Here is an 18378-nt window from a genome sequence, read left to right on the forward strand (position 1 = left end):
CGAGTGGAAGTGCTTGTTCCAGCTATACCAGAAACGCTCTCTCGATGTTTAAATATTGACGTTGTGGACTACGTAAGTACCCTACACGCATGATATTACAATTAACTACTTTCTTGAGACAAAATTGTTAACTTTTGAACACTTTCCATGATTTTATGTATGTGTATAGCAAAATTTTACATTCTAAAAAGCAAATGGGAATACATAGGCTTCTTGGACCCCTTGCGAGTCAATAAGAGGACATGTATAGGCTTCCATGAATGTGATGTGGAAGACCTAAAACATAGATTGATTGCTGTTTTTGACGAATTCACGATAAAGAAGAAAACCCACATACTTCTAGCCTACAACTGCGAGTATGTGTTCTCGGCTTTTAATTTTATGCTTCTTTTTTCGTTAAGATTATTCGATAATTAGGATTCTGTGATTGCATCAACCATTTTGTCTTCATTTGTGTTAATCTTGCCAAAAATCTGATCGAGGTGTGGGACTCGAAGAAAAAACCATTTCATCATCGGGATGCACTGGTGGCAGTGCTGAATTAGTAAGCGATCCTAATAACATATTATTTTCTAATCACACATACCGCTTTCTAATATTTCTCCTTTTAATGTTGCTCAGTGTCCAAAGAAGACATATTGGTAGGACGTCAGTCCCATTCAAGGTTGTCGAAATGGAGGGGAAGTACCTATCATAGCCGGTGGAAAAATAATGAATGTATGTTTTATATAATGTGGCAATGCTTCGCTATATCGGCGGGAAATCAGAAGAAGCCGATAAGTTGGTGTGTATAATCCCCATTTCATTTATGTCTGTTAATAATTCAATAAAATGATTTACTGTTCCTTTTTGGATATCATCTTTTTTGAACGACAGCGCAAGAAATATAACCACGAAAGGCTGTTAGACATAGAGATCGTCGCACTATAATCGGAGCTGGCAAAATTCATCTTAGCCGAGGTACTAGAAAAAGATAGAGTATTTTCCATTGCACAATCCGTGAAGTACAAGGATCAGTATGGCCTAGAGTGACTCGCCAGATTATTGTAAGAAGTCCGAGAAGCATTGCACAATCTGTGAAGTCTGAGAACATTTCTTTTTTATTTTGAGGGATCGAGATGTGGATAAGAACATTTGAATTGTAACTGTAACATTTGTAATGTTTAATATTGATCGACCTGTCGTCTACGTAGCGTATATAAAGCGAAACCCGATTCCACGAAAAAATATAAATTAAAATCAATTATAAAACAATAAAATACAAACGTGACATCACTATCGGTTATAAAAAAACGGTAGTGTTGTTGTAAACATCACTGTCGGTTAGTAACAAACCAGCAGTGATGGCACTGCCGGCTTGAGCCACAAACCGGCAGCATTGGCTTAGCCATCACTGTTGGTTCTCGTCACAAACCGACAATGATTCTTACTACAACACTGCCGGTTGAAACACAAACCGACAGTGTTGTTGGAACTAAGCTCTACCGGGTGGTCTTATGAACCGGTAGTGTTGGTGGAAATGAACACTGCCGGTTGTGTAAAGAACCGACAGTGAAGTTGAATAACACTGCTAGTTTGTAGGAACCGACAGTGATAGCTTACCCTCATCACTGCCGGTATGGTTGTGCCAGTTCAAAATCCGACAGTGATGGCGTATTTTGAACCGACAGTAAAGTGCTAGTCTGACATAGTGAATGGGTAATCTTCCTCTAATCATTTTTCATTTTTGAGGCTCATGGAAAACTCTAGCTCAATCTTACACAGGAAATATAGCATAATTGATTCTACATTAGAAATATCAATGACACATAGAGTATTTTAATCACTAACTAGGCAAGAGGTTTGAACTGCTAATGTTGTACATAACGTTAACTCTATATTGCCTGTTGACTAAAGGATGAGACTGATACCACTAAACTTGTAGCTCTTGAGCCGCATCATTTTTCTGTTGGGTTATTTTAGCTTATGGGACAAATTTCATCCAACAGATGAACACATGAAATATTTGCTTCATGGATTCAACTTTGCAGGCACGGCGTTTAGATAGGAAGAAACAGAGCTTTCGTCTTTTCTGAAGAACGGTCTTTGAATGCCTATTGATGGTAGTGAAACAGATCGTGATTCAAACAGATGGTTTCCTCTCTTGAATATTTTTTATCGATTTTGGTTCTCAAATCTAAGATATATTTAGTTCATACCATTTTGGAAGTATCCATTCAAAGGTCCCTTGATTTCTTCCACAGGTACACCTATGCATTTTCTTCCACAGGTACACCTATGTGTCTAACATGATTTCTTGTTTTCCTATGTCTTTTAACCATCCTAAAATTACAATTGTAGTGAATTGACTTATTCTTGTATGCGAGATCAGAACCATACAATAGATAGAATATTATATTATGGTTCTTATTTGTCATTGTCAACTTTCTAATATTGGCATACAATTATTAGTTTGTAAAATAGGGTTACCTTCTGTATCAAGAAATATTGTAATTGTATGGCAAAGACTAATTATGCACATGCTGAGAAATATTGTATTAAAGTAAAGGCCGATGGTCGTTATTGTGTGGCAAAGACTATGTAAATGTAATGTGTTTAATATCTTATTGCTACCATGCCTAATTCTGAACCGTATGTTTCTCAAGCATAAACCAACTTTTATTTTTAAGTCATTATTGCAGGGCGCCCAAAGGGCGCTTAATGTTAGTTATATAGGATTCGGACAGGACATCTAGTAGTACTTGGGTTCCTACAGAAATTTGGTTTCTTGAAAAATAGGTATCAATCGATTTCTTCTAAAAAATCAGTGCCGAGGAATTTCGGTTTCGTTATTTACGGTTCGGTTTCGTTATTTACCAAAAAAATATCAAATTGATGATCACGTAGACATGTAATAGCAGGTTCAAAAGCTATTTTTTACAAAATTTTGATATGATTTCATAGAGAATATTAGTGCCAAATACACATATAAAAAATTCCACAAGACTATAAGAGTGGAGTACCACAAATACATAATATAATAGTCTAAAATAGTACAATCAATAATATAACAACTCAAACTCAACATATTTCACATAGTTCAGTAAATTCGGTTTTAGGTACCGAAAAATTCGGTTTCGATATTTCCGGTTTGGTTCTCGGTCCTCGGTATTTTTTGCCCAAGCCTGGTAGAGACCTCGTTGAAGGTAGATGACGTGGTAGGAAGAGAAGACAGACCCAACGACTCCCTCGCTAAGGATAAGATCGAGTTAGGCCTTGTTTAGTTGGCGAAATTTTTTGAGAAATAGTACTGTAGCACTTTCGTTGTTATTTAACAATTAGTGTCCAATCATAGTCTAATTAGACTTAAAAGATTCGTCTCGTGAATTTTGTCTAAACTGTGTAATTAGTTTTATTTTTTATTTATATTTAATGCTTCATGCATGCGTCCAAAGATTCGATGTGACGGGGAATCTTGAAAAATTTTGCAAAATTTTAAAAACTAAACACTACCTTAGAAGCTATGAGAACAAGGGTACCCTCACCTAAATCAAGTACCGGTTTGGGTCATAACCGTTTTTTACATTTTGTTTTTTCTATTGGGCCTATTTAGTTTGGGGCAAATGGGCTAAGTGGTTGGTTTGGTTTGGGTTAGCAGTCACATTGAATTAGCTTGGATCGATATGGCTCTGAGCAGTGCGGTCTCCTAAACCCGATGCCCCGCCCCCAGTCTCTGACTCCAGTTTCGTTATCCCCGATTCCCCGTCCATAGCGGCGGCACCCGGCGACCAGCCGCAACCATGCGTCGATGGCGTCAATCGTCTTGCTTACTAATCAGGCGTCGAGGGTGCTACAAGCATAGGAAGGTGGCGGCGCACCGCTCATCTCCAAGATCCGCATCACCAATACCCAAGTCGCGTCGGTGCTTAGATTAATCAGTCTTCTGGCCTACTGATGGTGTTGGAGAGTTACCAGACCTGTTTCAACCCGTGGGTCTAGATTCGTTTGGGGCTGAATATTCTACTAGGCTGGATTAGTTTGGTTTTCAAAAGCAAAGTGGTGGGTGGATTGGATTGGTCTCTTGCGCTTAATTTGAATGGTCTGGAGCAGGTTTGGTCCGATTGCTCGGCCGTTACCAACTGTACCCTCACCCATGGGTATTTGTATAATACTTGGTGTGTATTCTCCAAAAGCTCAGACAGATAAATCTCGCATGGAGCATAGTCGCTGAGCCACACAGTGCGACTGACGATCCCACCGCCAGAGGCTTCGCCCTGGCTCATGGCCCCACCTAGCCCAGCAAGAGAACATCCGAGGTCCCCTAAGGAGCTCGGATGTAATCCGTCCTTGAAGGACTCTAATAGCTCGGATTTATGTTGCTTTCTCTCTGAAGAACAAAGGAGCGACTATGCTGGTTGTGTCCGAATTAAGATTTGAGCTCCTCGCTAGGACTCAAATGATTTGTTTCCCGAAGAATTCAAAGAACGACCGTACTAGGTCATCATGATACTAGTGCTATGCGTGCCTACCCACGCTTGCACAAAAGAGATACCATCACTGTAGGATTTTGGTAGTTACAACACAATGGATAGGAACATGCTATCCTCATCCCTTTGGCACCACTGACGCCATGACCCAACGATGTGCACTCGAGTCAAAGCCTCACGATCTCCTGGATTTTATCCCCAAGTAAGGAGATAAAGACGAAGGACCATGACCCACGTTGGAGGGAAGACAAAACATGTCCCTTCTTCCTCTCTCTCTCTCTCTCTCTCTTTCTCTCTTATTGTAACCTGGGCTCTCTATAGGATTGAAAGTATTCCAATACTCTTAAACCATAGAACCACAATCCTCACTCATTGGTAACTGTAACAACCCAAAAATCCATACACCAAAAATACCAACTACAAAAAAAAATTCTTAAAAACTCCCATGTATTGATGAGTGTCATGTATAAAAACCCAACCTAAGAGATGCATTAGGTCTAACAGAATGTTGTGGGCCTCATATCTAAAACTCCAATGAATAAGGTACACCAATTTTGAATTCAAATTTTAAACCAAATTTGAATTCAAACAAAGGAGAAGAAAAATAAAACAAAAAAAGGAAAGGAAGGGAAGAAGGCCCGTAGCTGGCTCGGCCTGCTCGGCCCGCTAGCGCGCAGCAGCCAGCCAGCCCAGCTTGCGCGCGCAGCAGCAGGCCGGCCCAACTCGCGCGGCCAACCCAGCAAGCAGCCCAGCGCACGCCCACACCCGCGCGTCTCCCCGCTTCCCTTGCTGCTGTTGCCACTTGACCCCACGCGTCAGCCGCACACCGCCACAGTGTCGTCTTCTTCGCACCCATGCCTCAACCGCCCGTGCGATCGGAGGCCGACAGCGTTGGCAGGAGCGGGCCAGGGGGTCACGCCCGGGGCATGGCCCTTGTTCCCCCTTGTGCCGCGCTCACGCAACCTCGCACCACCATCGGATGCATCGCACGCCTTCCCACCGCACGATGCCGATCGCCATTGGAGGCATGGAGCTTCGGCTATAAAAGCTTCGGCCCCAGTTGCCCAAAACGCATCCCCATGCCCCGCCGCCACCTTGTGGCCATCCACCGCACACCCGAGCCAAGAGAGAGAGAGGGGATCGAAGAAAGAGGAAGGAGCGCCGAAGCCGCCCGACGTCGTCGGTGCCGCCGCAGCGGAGGACGACGCCTCGATCCACCACGTCAACGCTGCTCGGCACTGCACGGCTTCGTCTCGGCACGACCACGACCCGCCACTGCATCACCATCCTATCTCCCATGACACCAACAGTGAGCCCCTCGCTGCTGAGACCCCTCCTAGCCCCCTGGACGCCGTAGCAGAGCACGCGCACGCCGCGCTCGCGACGCTGCCGTCATGGCGCGGCCACCATTTGCGCACCCAGCCGCCTCGCTGGACCAGGACGCAGTCGTAGCAACACCAGGGCGCCCGAAGGGTAGCCGTGTAGACCGAGACCCCGTTAGCCGACCACAGCGCCCCGACCACGAGCACCGGACCTCGACCGGAGTTCTGCCGTGCACCATCACCGTGTGCGGACTCCGCCGCGCCCAAAGGTCGCCGTCGTCACTTGTCCCGGTCGCCCGCTAGCAGTCTGAATGGGAACGGGGCACCAAAACCCTTGGAACAGCCCCTAGCTGCCCCGCCGGCGAGCACCGCCATGACCAAGCCACCGATCGCCGTGGCCAACGCACTGGAAAGCCCCGGCCACCACCTAGACCCCACCATCGTGTTCGCCATGGCCTGGGGAAGCTTTTCCCCACCTTAACTGAACGCCAGCACCGCCGTAGGATCACGCCGGTGAGCACACCACCGGCGGGAGCACGCCGGGGATGGAAATAGAGGGCTCCCCCATCGGTCGCACGCGCCTGCACTCGGTGCACATGGACCATGCTAGAGGGAAGGAGGGTGGACTCGATCCACCGAAGACCAGCCAGCGGTCCATGGACCGTGAACATGAGTCCACCGTGGACCACGTAGTGCGGGCCGAACGGTAGACGAAGCCTAGTGGGGGCCCATGGTTACGACATGGCAGCACCACAGCTTGCCACGTGTCTGGGCTGGCCCGGCCCAAATCCAGCCCATATCCAGGCCCAACCGACCCAGTTCGAACTCGGTCCACGTTGACTGTTGACCGGTCAATGTTGACTTGGCCCCACATGTCAGTGTCACAGGGACTCTGGACCCACTTGTCAGTAAGTGACGTCATGCTGACATCATGACAACGTCACGCGGGACCCACCTATTAGTAACCACACAGCCAAGGTGACGTCATGCTGATGTCATGATGACGTTAGCAACTGACGTCAGCAGCCCTGGCCCCACACGTCAGTGACCCTGACCCGTTGACCGTTGACTCACCTGTTGACTTGATGTTGACTCTGATCGGACCCATAGGTCAGTGACCCAAGAGACCCTGGCCCCACCTGTCGGAACGATGACGTTAATGACGTCATGCTGACATCAGCAGGACCCCCCCACTTGACAGCTCAGAGCCGAGTCGATGACGTCATGCTGATGTCACGCTGACGTCAGCATGCCACATGGACCAGTCACAGCGTGACACGTGTTAGCCCAGGATTAATTCGGCTTTTTCCATTTTCAGAGAGGAATTAAACTTTGGAAATTCATAACTAATTTATACGACCTCAGAAAAATACGAAACTAGGACCAAAATTCATCTAAAATCGAGATTTACGCAATGAACCCATGTTTGAGTGCATTTGGCTCTTTTGAATTTTCATTGCTTCTTTGTGCTATTCTATAGACGTCGCTAACGCGACTATAATACGATCGTTGCAGAATCGGAGGAGAACCAGACGGACGAGGATCGTTAGTTCCATGAGGAGAACGGGGACGACTACACTGAAGGTGCCACATCCCACCCAAATCTCGTAGCACCTATTATGCATGGCTAATATAGAACTGCTATTGCTTTACTTACTATTATAATCATATAATGATAGAACTTGCATGGTAGTATGCTTACTTGATGGCCTTTACCTTGACGCAACCTTACCCCTGCATACCCTGCTATTAGGCTGGACACACACTTATTGCTATATTTCATTGCTTACACTTCTACTACATTAATGTGTGGTGGAAACTGGTGTTATCTAGACTATGGGGAGAGTGTTGCATGTGTGACTTGGGTGTGTAGAGGGTGAGGGTTGTGTTGACCAAGTTAGAGTATACGATGAGCCTGGGGTAAGTCTTGCCATGGGGTGCTACCTGGGCACCCCTGGAATGGATACCTGTGGCGGGTAAATGGTATATGAGGTGGTCCTAGGTGCGAACCTATGATGGGAGGAGCCCAGAGTGGAGGTGCTATGGTGGCACGGTAAATGGAAACCCTGATGAAGACATTCTGACTTGGTCATCCCTAAGGACTTACTAGTACTCAGATTCACTGGGAAGCCTTACGTACCACTCGCCCTATATGGTGCGGGACGACCAGACTACTTGGTAGGATATTGCCACTACTGCTAGGTTGATAGCGGACAGTATAGGGAGGTACGGGGCGTGGAGGATTTCCCCCACACCCTTCTGAGACTTCATGGAGACCTTGTGGATCTGGCTCATGACTCATAGTTTCAGCCGCCCTAGACTAGACTTAGGGTGTACCCGGGCTGAATGGTAGGGTGGTATTATCCTAGGCCAGCAAGCGGCCGGAATCAGCCCAGTTGATGACGGTCAGCGAAGAAGGCAGATCTTGTGGTTATGTAAAACCTCTGTAGAGTGTATGGTTGATCAATCGATACGTGTGCCGACATGTCAGCTATGGACCTTTCCTGTGTTTCGCTTAAACTAGATAATGAGATGAGTCCTTCTCTTCTTCCCCCGTGAGAGAGTGTCGGTCGTAGCCAGGGGTTAGGGGCCTTGAGACAGTGCCGAGAGGGAGTTAGCCTATCGACTGAGCGATGGTATTGTGGTGATGTGGTGATAACATGGAGATAGTGGTATATCGATCCCAGGATCGAAACCTGGCTCTGGAAAGGGAATGGGGTGGAATGTGTGTGGGAATGGTGTTAAAACTTGACCCACTATTACTATATACTTGATATGCTAAAACATAGAAAACCCCAGCCTTATAGGTTCCTTTTGAATATATCCAACTTGCATCCAATTTCCACAAAGCAATGCTTATAGGGTGAGAGTGGCTAGTACAAATCGTACTGATAAATTTTGGCACACAGGTTCTGCTGAGGAGTATAGCTCCAAGGAGTTTGACGGTTGAGGGGTTCGTGCCTACGCTCGAGTTTGGCGATTTTATCTTCAAGCTGTTCTGAATGAATGCTACTTTTGATTCTACCAATGCGGCGATATAATAAATTATGTAATTCTGCACTATTTGTACTTTGATATTATCGTTGTATGGGTGTGGTATTCGACTAGAAATTTGGGTAATATGATCTACAACGATCTTATTACACTTCGGCTCTGTGGATTTCCCATCGCAGAAATCAGGTCGTTTCAGTAACCCTAATGCAAACTTTGAGCACTCGTGCTTAGTATACATGAACAGAAACCCACGTATTGGACGTGGGGCACGTTACTTGAACCAGTATAATTCTGAGTGTTTGAGGACTAACCGTCCGAAGCCATACACATGGCTACAAAATTACTAGTCGATGCTACGAAACATCGACAAACGCCAAGGAAGAAGATGGCACTATAACCATTAAATCGTGGACGAGGGGATATGCCCACCCCAAACATGTGGGCCATCATTTCCCTCCTCACGCGTCTAATAAGTAAGCTTGACACATTAGGGCTTGCACAGAGTTCATGGGATAGAGAAAAAAGGAATCAACAAACACCAAGACCAAATTCAACTTGAAACATCTACACATAAGGCATCAATCAAAAATTCCGATATAGCGCTTTGCGATGATGCACTGAATTGAGGATTCGACATTCAATCACACACAAATGCAATGATCAACTGTTAGCTAGCTAGAGACTCAGGGGTTGGATCGACAAACAATAAAGAACCTATTTTAGAAGGACGAGTCTTTCCCTGATGGCGATGTGGCCGGCGCCATGCTTGCATCTCTTAATGCGCTCTAACCATTGCGTTGCTAGTGCGCTGCCTTCTATGCTACGCAAGTGCAGGTGCCCCGTGCTAGCCATCTGCGGCGGCCAGAGGGAGTGGGGAAAGTAGACAACATTAGGGTTTGCAACGAAGGTTGGAAATATGTAGGACTTAATATGGGCTAGTGGGCCTTTTTTCGATGGCCCAAAAGAGCATATGATTTATTGAGATCCAATGCTACTTAATGATTATTTCTTAACACTATCGAGTCTGATTTGTTAACCAATTTGAAGCCTATTTAGAAAATAATTGAGTGAGGGTAATAAATCTAGATTATCACCTGAGTTTTGCGCTAAGTTGTTTCTTCTCATTACATCGCCTGAATATTAACGATACATCATATAGATACCCAGTTCTTAGAAAAAACATGTTATTTTAGAAAGTATTTGGATCCTAAGACTAAACATTAGTCCGTCCTCTGATAATAGACTAAACACAAACTAATTATGAAATAATCAAGGCTAACATGTCTAAGGACTAAGGCTCGATTTGGATCCCATAGCAAAGCTATAGCCCTGCACTTTTAACCCATTTTTGCCATGTGGATCCAAATAGGGGGGGGCTAAAAGTGAGCAAATGACTAAAAACTGGGCTAAAATATTTTGCTCCCAAAGAGGCCATGGGCTAAACTCCCTTGAAGTAGGCGTTGTACGCCCCATACCCCTTGCCGCTCGCATGTATGGCTATGCATGGATAATGAAATGAGGATAAATCGGTCATAGTAAATTAGAGGACTAAAGTTTAGTCCATAGATCCAAACAGCCCAACAGAACTAAAGTTTAGGGGCTAAACTTTAGTCCTTGAACTAGTGATCCAAACACCACCTAATAAAGATTAATGGGCTCTAACCATCAATTATACCATATTTTTTAGACGCAATTAGACCACGTTATGAACTCAATATTTGGCCTCGTATTTGGCAGCAAAAGAAAACCAATTGCTATGGTATCCAAACACCCTCTATAAAATTCATCAATTTTAACTATTTCCTAATTTCCGCTATAAGTTTATATGCATACTACCCCTATTTACTTCTTTACGAAGATTGAAGAAGATGGAAACGCAGTATCTCGCACAAAAACATATACTTCTTGCTGAAAAGAAAAGGGAAACAAAAGAGGCTTTTACATGTGTGCCATTAAAAAAATTATAATTACACGCAAGCCATTAAATAAATTGACCGCATACAGGTGCCACAGCTCTAAACTTCTTTGCTTTACAAACCATTCCGTCCGTGTTCTGTTTGTTTTTTGTCGTTTGGTGTGGGGCCGGCCAGTGAAATTGTCCATACTACCCTTGGCGGTCCCACACCAAACAGCGAAGAACCCTGGGAGAGAGAGAGAGAGCGTGGGGACGGCTCTGGCTCACGGCGACAGCGGCGCGCGGCGGACTAGGAGTGCCGGCACCGGTTCTAGCAGCGAGGTCGTCGGGGCACCTCCTTGCTCTCCCCGGGCGCGCGGCCTCCTCCCTCCCGGCGACGCACACGACGGCCCTTGGAGGCGACGTGGACGACCTCCTAGAGCCACCCGCCGGCCTCGTGCCCTGCGCCCCCTGGATCGTAGCCCCTGTCACTAGAGCGCCGTGGCCACCCTCCTAGAGCACGCGCCGCCGGATCTGTCGATGAGGAACGGCGGCGCCCGGCTCCCCTCTCCACGACGATGAGCAGCAAGGCCACCAGGGCACCTCCTTGCTCTTCCCGGGCGGCATCCACTTCCCATTCCTATCCCCACCGATGGTGCATCCAGCATCTTGGACACCGTGCGCCTGTGGCGAGTGCACGATGAGGCTAGGGACTGAGACGACGACGGCGCCCTAGAGCTAGCGGCCACGCGTGGGTATGGCTACGGCGGACGGCAATGGTAGCGCAGCGGCAAATCTGGTGAAGGAGACGACGACGGCGGGCGTGCGGTGGGGCAGCTACGAGCTCGACCACGTTGACGGTGATGGGGTGCAACGAGGACAACTAGGCACTCGGCCGCACGGATGGTGACGAGATCTAGGCGAGTGAGGAGTAGCTAGGCGGCGTCGAATCTGGCGACGTGGCGTGGCGGCGCCCTGGCTCCCCTCTCCACACGATGAGCAGTGTGGCCACCAGGTCGGCCATGATGGACGACGGCGTCATGACCGCCTAGGAGGTTGTCGGGCCGAGTCACGGGTCGGGCCACTGGGGAGCAGGCGCTGGCGCGCGATCGGACGCGGCTGTCGATGCAGGGCCTGGAGCATGCGCGGTTGCCGGGGCGCACGAGGCCGGGCTACCGCCGCTGAGGGTGCAGGGCGGTGCCGGTGCCGGGAGCGTGGGGCTAGGCTGTCGGGGTCGTAGGACGGGGCTGGTGTCGGGGGCAAAGGGTGGGGCCGAGGCCTGGAGGTGCCGGGGGTGCAGGGCCGGGCCACCGGGCTTGGTGTTGACGACGCGCAAGGGAAAGAAGACAAGGAGGAACACACAGAGAAAAAAACTGAGGTGGTGAATCGTAGTCGGTTTCCACCATCAAGAGTAATATGGACAATTTCACTGGTCGGTCCCACACCAAACGGCGAAAAACAAATAAAACACGGACGAAATGGCTTGTAAGGCAAAGAAGTTTACAGCAGTGGCACCTGTGTGCGGTCATTTTTTTAATAATATGTGTAATTACAAACTTTTTAATGGCACACACCTAAAAGCCTCGCAAAAAAGAGTTAATTGGAACCATACCATTACAACTTTCACGGATTGAAAAGACACCATTACTATTCGTCATATTGGAACGGTGCCATTACTATTCCTAGTTCATTTAAAATACGCCACTTTATACACTCTGAACACCGTTGGGTCCACGCACAAGCATCTGTATTTTCGTGTGGCCCAAAAGGCCCCTGCTGCTGCCCCTATCTCCAGCTCAATGACACGCGGGGTCCACACGTCATCTCCTTCCTCCATCTCCTGCAGCAAACCTCCACAGGCCAACGGACGGGTTGCATGCGGGCGGGCGAGCTCTACCCCGGCGTGCAGACGGGCGAGCTCGGCCCAGCTGCATCCACAGGACCTCCGCCCCGGTGCATGGGCGAGCGAGCTCGGCCCCACCGCGGGGCTAACAGGGTGGCCGGAGTTGAGGACGACGGCGGATGTGGTGGCTGCGGCCGGCGCGGTCTCCTAGGCGACGAAGGCGACGGCCTCGCAGGAGGCGGCGTCCCTGACGACGACGAAGGTGCCTGCACCGACGCCGCTGGACATGGGGTGCCCGACCCTGAGGCAGAGCACAGCCGTGAAAGCGGCGTCCACCGCGTGGCCCGCCCGCGTGCAGCGTCGAGACGCCCACCTCCGAGCACCGCGCGTGGTACGCCGCCGCCGCGCGTACGCCGGACTCCGGCTCGTGCGGGCTCACCGGACTCCACCCCCGATGCACCGCGATGGCCTGCGCTGCGCTGCCGCTGCTCCACTGAGCGCTACTTCTCCTCGCCATTACACGAGTATTGGGAAGGAGAGAAGATAGCGGCACCAGACCAAGTAGCAATCGAGATGAACACGGGAATCTAGATCCCCTCCTTACCCACGCGACACAGGATGTCAGGACGGAAGGGGAAGAGTAGCTAGATGAACACGGGACAAGAATCAGGATGGACTCGACGCTAACACCGGTGGCGAGCACGCCGTCCTCCTCCTGCCGAGCATGCCATGGCGCGCCGCGGAGGGAGCCTTCGTCGCCGTCCACGCTGTCGCGCACAGAGCGGTCGCTTGGACCGTCGCCTATTCGCGAAGAGCAGGAGCTGCACAGCGTCGACGCGCGGGCTGCTGCTCGGGCTTGGGCATGGGGCTGACTACGAGCGGCGGCGAGCTGCGGCACGGGCCAAGGGCCGGCTACGCGCGACGGTGTTCAATGCGAAGGAGGAAGAAAATGACACGTAGGGTCCACAAGTATGTGATATGGAGTAAGAGGAATATATATGGGCATGCTGGGTAATACGAAAATTCATTGACCTGCAAATGGACCCAACTGCATCCAAAGCGTACGTAATGACATATTTCACGGAACCGAAAAATTATAATGGTAGATCTTGGAATAGATGAATAGTAATGGTATATCTTAGAATTTTAAAAATTATAATGGTATGGTTCCGATTAAAAAAAAAGGATTATCCTGTTTTCTCCAATGCCGCGTCCGTCGTCTTCTTTCTCAATCTTCACTCCCACAATCAGCACACTCGCCGAGCACTGCCTCCACCTCCCGCCCAGCGCCACCGCCGCCATGCCCCTTGCCCTCTCCTTCCTCCACCTCCCGCCCAACACTGCCCCTTTCCATTCCTTCCGAGTCCATCGCACCCACCACTCCCACCCTCACCTCTCCCTCCGCACTCGGCGCGCCTCAGCGACGGCGGCAGCGGCCGAAGCAGAGAACCCGTCCGCATCGGCGGACGTCGAGATGGTCCGCGGGCGGGACGGCGTTTGGACGGCGCGGTCCCCAACTGTGGTGGTCCTGTGGGACCTCGACAACAAGCCCCCGCGCGGGCCGCCGTTCCCGGCCGCCACCGCCCTCATCGGCGCTGCCTCCCTCCTCGGCCGCGTCGTCTCGGTCTCCGCCTTCGCCAACCGCCACGCCTTCTCCCACCTCCCTGGCTGGGTGGCCGCCGAGCGCCGCGACCGCCGCGACCTCGACCGCGCCGAGCGCGCGGGGGTCGTGGCCCCTTCCGTGCCCTACTCCTGCGCCGTCTGCGGCCGCCGTTTCCCCACCCGCCCCAATCTCACCCGCCACTTCCGCCAGCTTCACGAGCGCGAGCGCAACAAGAAGCTCTCCCGCCTCCGCTCCCTCAAGGGCAAGAAGCGGCAGAAGTTCCGCGAGCGGTTCATCTCCGGCAACACCAAGTACGAGGACGCCGCGCGGGAGCTCCTCAGCCCCAAGGTAGGATATGGGCTCGCCTCCGAGCTCCGACGCGCGGGCGTCCACGTCCGCACCGTCTCCGACAAGCCGCAGGCCGCGGACCACGCGCTCAAGCGTCAGGTGAAGCACTCCGTCGCCTGTGGTGTCGATTGGGTGGTGCTCGTCTCTGACGACTCGGATTTCACCGATACTGTGCGGAATGCTCGCGCTGCCGACCTGAGGACGGTCGTGGTGGGCGACGGTTGCCGTGCTCTTGGCAAGGTTGCTGACATTTGGTTGCCATGGGACCGAGTCGAGAATGGGGAGGTTGATGAGGAGATGCTGAGGAGTTGCACATTTGCAGAGTACCGAGAAGATCAGGAAGATGAGCGGGGTGAGCAGTTCATAGGGGATTGGGATGCAAGTGACTTTGATGATGTTGTTGACAATATTGTTGGAATGAGAACCAGTTTGCTCGGGGCTACGACAATATCTGCGTTTGCTGATGAGGACATTACAGATGGCATATTTGATAGCATGTTTTGGAGTAGTGATGATGAGGAAGAGGATGGTTACTTGTGAGGTTCACATGTGTGTTAACAGGTAAGCGGTAAACATTTGTATGGATACTTTTTTTTTTTTGGTTTTTTGGGTACATGTGACTTGATCAGTTGATCATGCAGAAATTAGCAAACTATTGTAGAATTAGTCACAAGATTGTCTTCCCTTAAAAAGTAACTGGATCATGAATATTTGATCAGTTTGCATGAGTAGTTCACTCTCTATGTGCTGAGTTGAGTTAATTCACCTTTTTAGTTTTTCTTGCGCATCGAAGAAGATTACATTTGTTCACTTTAGTGCTACCTCCAGAGAATTGGAAAGAACTTGTATCGAGTTTTAAGTCAAGCTTCATTTGTTTTTCAGCACATTTCCCACAGGATCCAGATTCCAGAATGAAATACACCAACAACCAAGCAACCAACACCACAATTCACATGCTTGTATTGTCTTCCTGGCTTCCTGCACATCTCCTGTTTCATGCTTTGCTCACTGCTATTCTGCTTTAAGGTTAGAGGTCCTCTTTTCTAGGATCTCCTATTTCATCAAATAATTCAGCCATTGTTTCTTGAAACTTTTACTGGTAAAGGTTTCACATGCCCAAGTTTTGTAGATGCTGACCATCACGATTGTCAGGCCGGCATCATTCCTGCTCTGTGTTCTCTATTTCTCCAAGCAATTCTAGAAACAATCTTCCTGGCACTTATATTTGGGAAAATTGGTTCTATAGCACCGAAAGAACTCCGCTTCCATAAAATGCCATCGAAAGATATCCGTCACTTAAAATACCACTGAAAGGATATCCCGTTAACTAATCTAGCATTCCGTCACATTTGGAGATCACACCGTGATTGCTCCATCGTCCTTTCATCCCATACTGAGCTCTGTTATACAACTCCCTCTCATTCTTGCTGCAAGTGGCGCTAGCGTCAGGGTCCTGAAGCTTGCCACGAGTGGCGACGCCGCGAAGCTCTAAGAGGAAATCGACGGCGCGAGGCTCTAAGAGCTAGGTGTGAATCGTGGACGGGGGTGGGGCGGTGGTGCTTTGAGGTGCCTGTGGGCTGCTGCTACCGCGGCCATGGACATGGACGAGCTTCTATGTGCGTGGGCCTTTAGCCCTCAGACCACGGGGCACGAGCTCTGCAGCACACGTGCTCCGCCGAGTGTAAGCGCCAGCCGTCTGCAGCGCGCAGGCTTTTCTGGGAGCGAGCACCGGCCATGTGCGGGCGATGCAGCCGCCCGGCGCGAGCTCCACAGCACGGCTGCGTGGGGGCGCACGAGTGCACAACGAAGCCACCGGGCGCAAAGCCCTGCCAGTCTGCCAACGGACAGTAAATGATGTAATCCTAGCTGTGGTGTTAGTTTGGTCAGTGCAAGTCTTTAGTTTCAGGTGTTTTAGTTTAGTCAGTTAGCATGTTAGCAAGCGTCGTGTAATCATGTATTGTGATCGAGTCCAAATCTTCAGGATATTAGAGTCAGGTGCTCATGTTAGTGGAGCCATAATGAACTTTCACTCTTGTACAGGATCGAGCTACAAATAAGAGCATCATAAACATTGCGCTTCTTGAGCAACACCAAAAATCTCTACTGTTCACGCTGTGATCTTCTCAGTTATTGCGAGCACGTTCGTTCTCGAGTTAGTTGAAGCAGATAGGACAGCGGAGTTCCGAGATGGACTCACGGACTATAGAGAACTGCCATGGAACAAAAGAGAGCGTCAAAAGAGAGCGTCGGGGAGGTGGAGTGTCAGGGCCTGGACCATGCCAACAGCGCACTGGTGCTCATCGCCATGGGCGCAAGCTCTTCCTCCCTGCATGCGCTCCGAGCTCTAGGACAACGCCACCGCGTGGGCAGCCTCGAACGCGAGGCCAACCACGTTCGCCACGCTCCTCAAGGCCACCTCACGTGCGCCAGGCAAGTGGCGACGACTTCAGCTTGTCCTCCACCGACGGCAGCGAGGCTACCTCCCTTCGCACACCTTGCCTCGCCGCTCAGGCTGACGCCACCGTGCGGGCTGCTTCGAGCGTGAGGACGCCGACCCAGACGACGAGACAAGTCGCTTGCCACGCTCCTCGTGGTCGCGGCCATCTCCCGTGACCTAGCGACGAAACTTTGGAAATCCACCTAGCTTCCGCCGCCGGCAGCGAGGAGGAGCATAAGCAGGTGCTGGCACTCCACATCGAACTCGGGAGGCTGGGAGGAGCAGGACCGAGCATTTTTTTTTTCTTTCAGGCGTCTAGACTGTGGAGGTGGATTTCACGACGTCAGTGTGCCACTGTGACGGAATGCCAAATTGAGGTAACAGTGATGTCTTTCAGTGGTATTTTACGTGACGAACATCTTTCAATGGTATTTTATAGAAGCAGAGTTCTTTTAGTGCTATAGAACCAATTTTCCCCTTATTTTTGGCAATCGAAGCCCATGCTCGGCCCTAATAGATTGCTAGGAAGCATGCTCACCTTCTGGCCAAAAGGGTATGGAAGTCTGGGGTATCCAACTATTGATTTATCTGTATATAAGTTCATTTCTCACCACAAAACTTTTTGATAGTTGAACACTCTTTCTCTGTTTTGTTATAGGAAATGATCATGTGATTTCGAGAATCCGCGGTTGTGCTTCATTAGAGCAGTGTTAGAACAGTTTTATTTCTCATTTGATTTACATCCATATCAAACACCAGTTTTGGGGCGATTGGGCGAGTTCCTCAGCCAGAAGTACTAATTTAATTTTAGTTTGAGAACATAGGCTAGTTAGTTATGAGCTAATTGAGACAGTTCCTTCTCTTCTATGTTAACATATGGGGACAATTCTTCAGATCTGCAGTTTTGCACGTCTTAACCATTTTGGGAAGACTCTACATTTTGCAGTTACTGCATTTCAGGTGCAAGTTTTGGATGACATCTTGATACAGGGATGAGGACTGAGCATCGGGAGATCAACAAGTCACTAACTTACGAGACATAAGTTTATCCTCTCGTTGGCCCTGTTCGTTTGGCTGAAAAGCCATGGCTGAAAGTACTGTTTATTGATTTGTTGTGAGAGAAAAACACTGTTCGTTCGTTGAAATAGTACGGCTCATAAGACAAGCAAATAGGGCCATTGACTTGAAGGATTAAACACCAGTTTGACTGGGTGCCGGTGGATGTTCAGCTCGATCATGAATAACACTTTGGTTAAGTTCAGTTCGATGAGTTTCATCAAAAAAGAAGTTCAGTTCGATGGGTAGGCAGGTTGGGCATCTTTCATCTGCCGCAAGGGGTTATTGCCTTTTGCTTACTCTTTTTTTTTTGGAACGAAATATTGCCTTTTGCTTATCGCTTCTGCTGAACAAGCCCGTGAAATAACATGTGATGGAGAACCATTATAAGAAATGCTTGTGGCTGGCTGTAGAT

At 49.3% G+C, this 18378-nt stretch overlaps 1 protein-coding gene across 2 annotated transcripts; it reads left to right on the forward strand.

Annotated features, from left to right (window-relative positions):
* The first annotated feature begins 13748 nt into the window (after nucleotides 1-13748).
* Nucleotides 13749-17976, forward strand: LOC136528996 (uncharacterized). 2 transcript variants are annotated; one of them, XM_066522009.1, is made up of 2 exons: nucleotides 13749-15031; nucleotides 17868-17976. In XM_066522009.1, exon 1 carries the CDS (start codon nucleotides 13820-13822, stop codon nucleotides 15008-15010), a length of 1191 nt encoding a protein of 396 aa, XP_066378106.1. In that variant the 5' UTR covers nucleotides 13749-13819; the 3' UTR covers nucleotides 15011-15031; nucleotides 17868-17976. The 2 variants fall into 2 exon arrangements, with proteins under 2 accessions (XP_066378106.1, XP_066378105.1); XM_066522008.1 differs by lacking the exon at nucleotides 17868-17976 and adding an exon at nucleotides 15353-15675.
* The last annotated feature ends 402 nt before the right edge of the window (nucleotides 17977-18378 follow it).

The sequence above is a fragment of the Miscanthus floridulus genome, chromosome 19 (assembly GCF_019320115.1).
Source record: "Miscanthus floridulus cultivar M001 chromosome 19, ASM1932011v1, whole genome shotgun sequence".
In the NCBI taxonomy this organism is placed as follows: Eukaryota; Viridiplantae; Streptophyta; class Magnoliopsida; order Poales; family Poaceae; genus Miscanthus; species Miscanthus floridulus.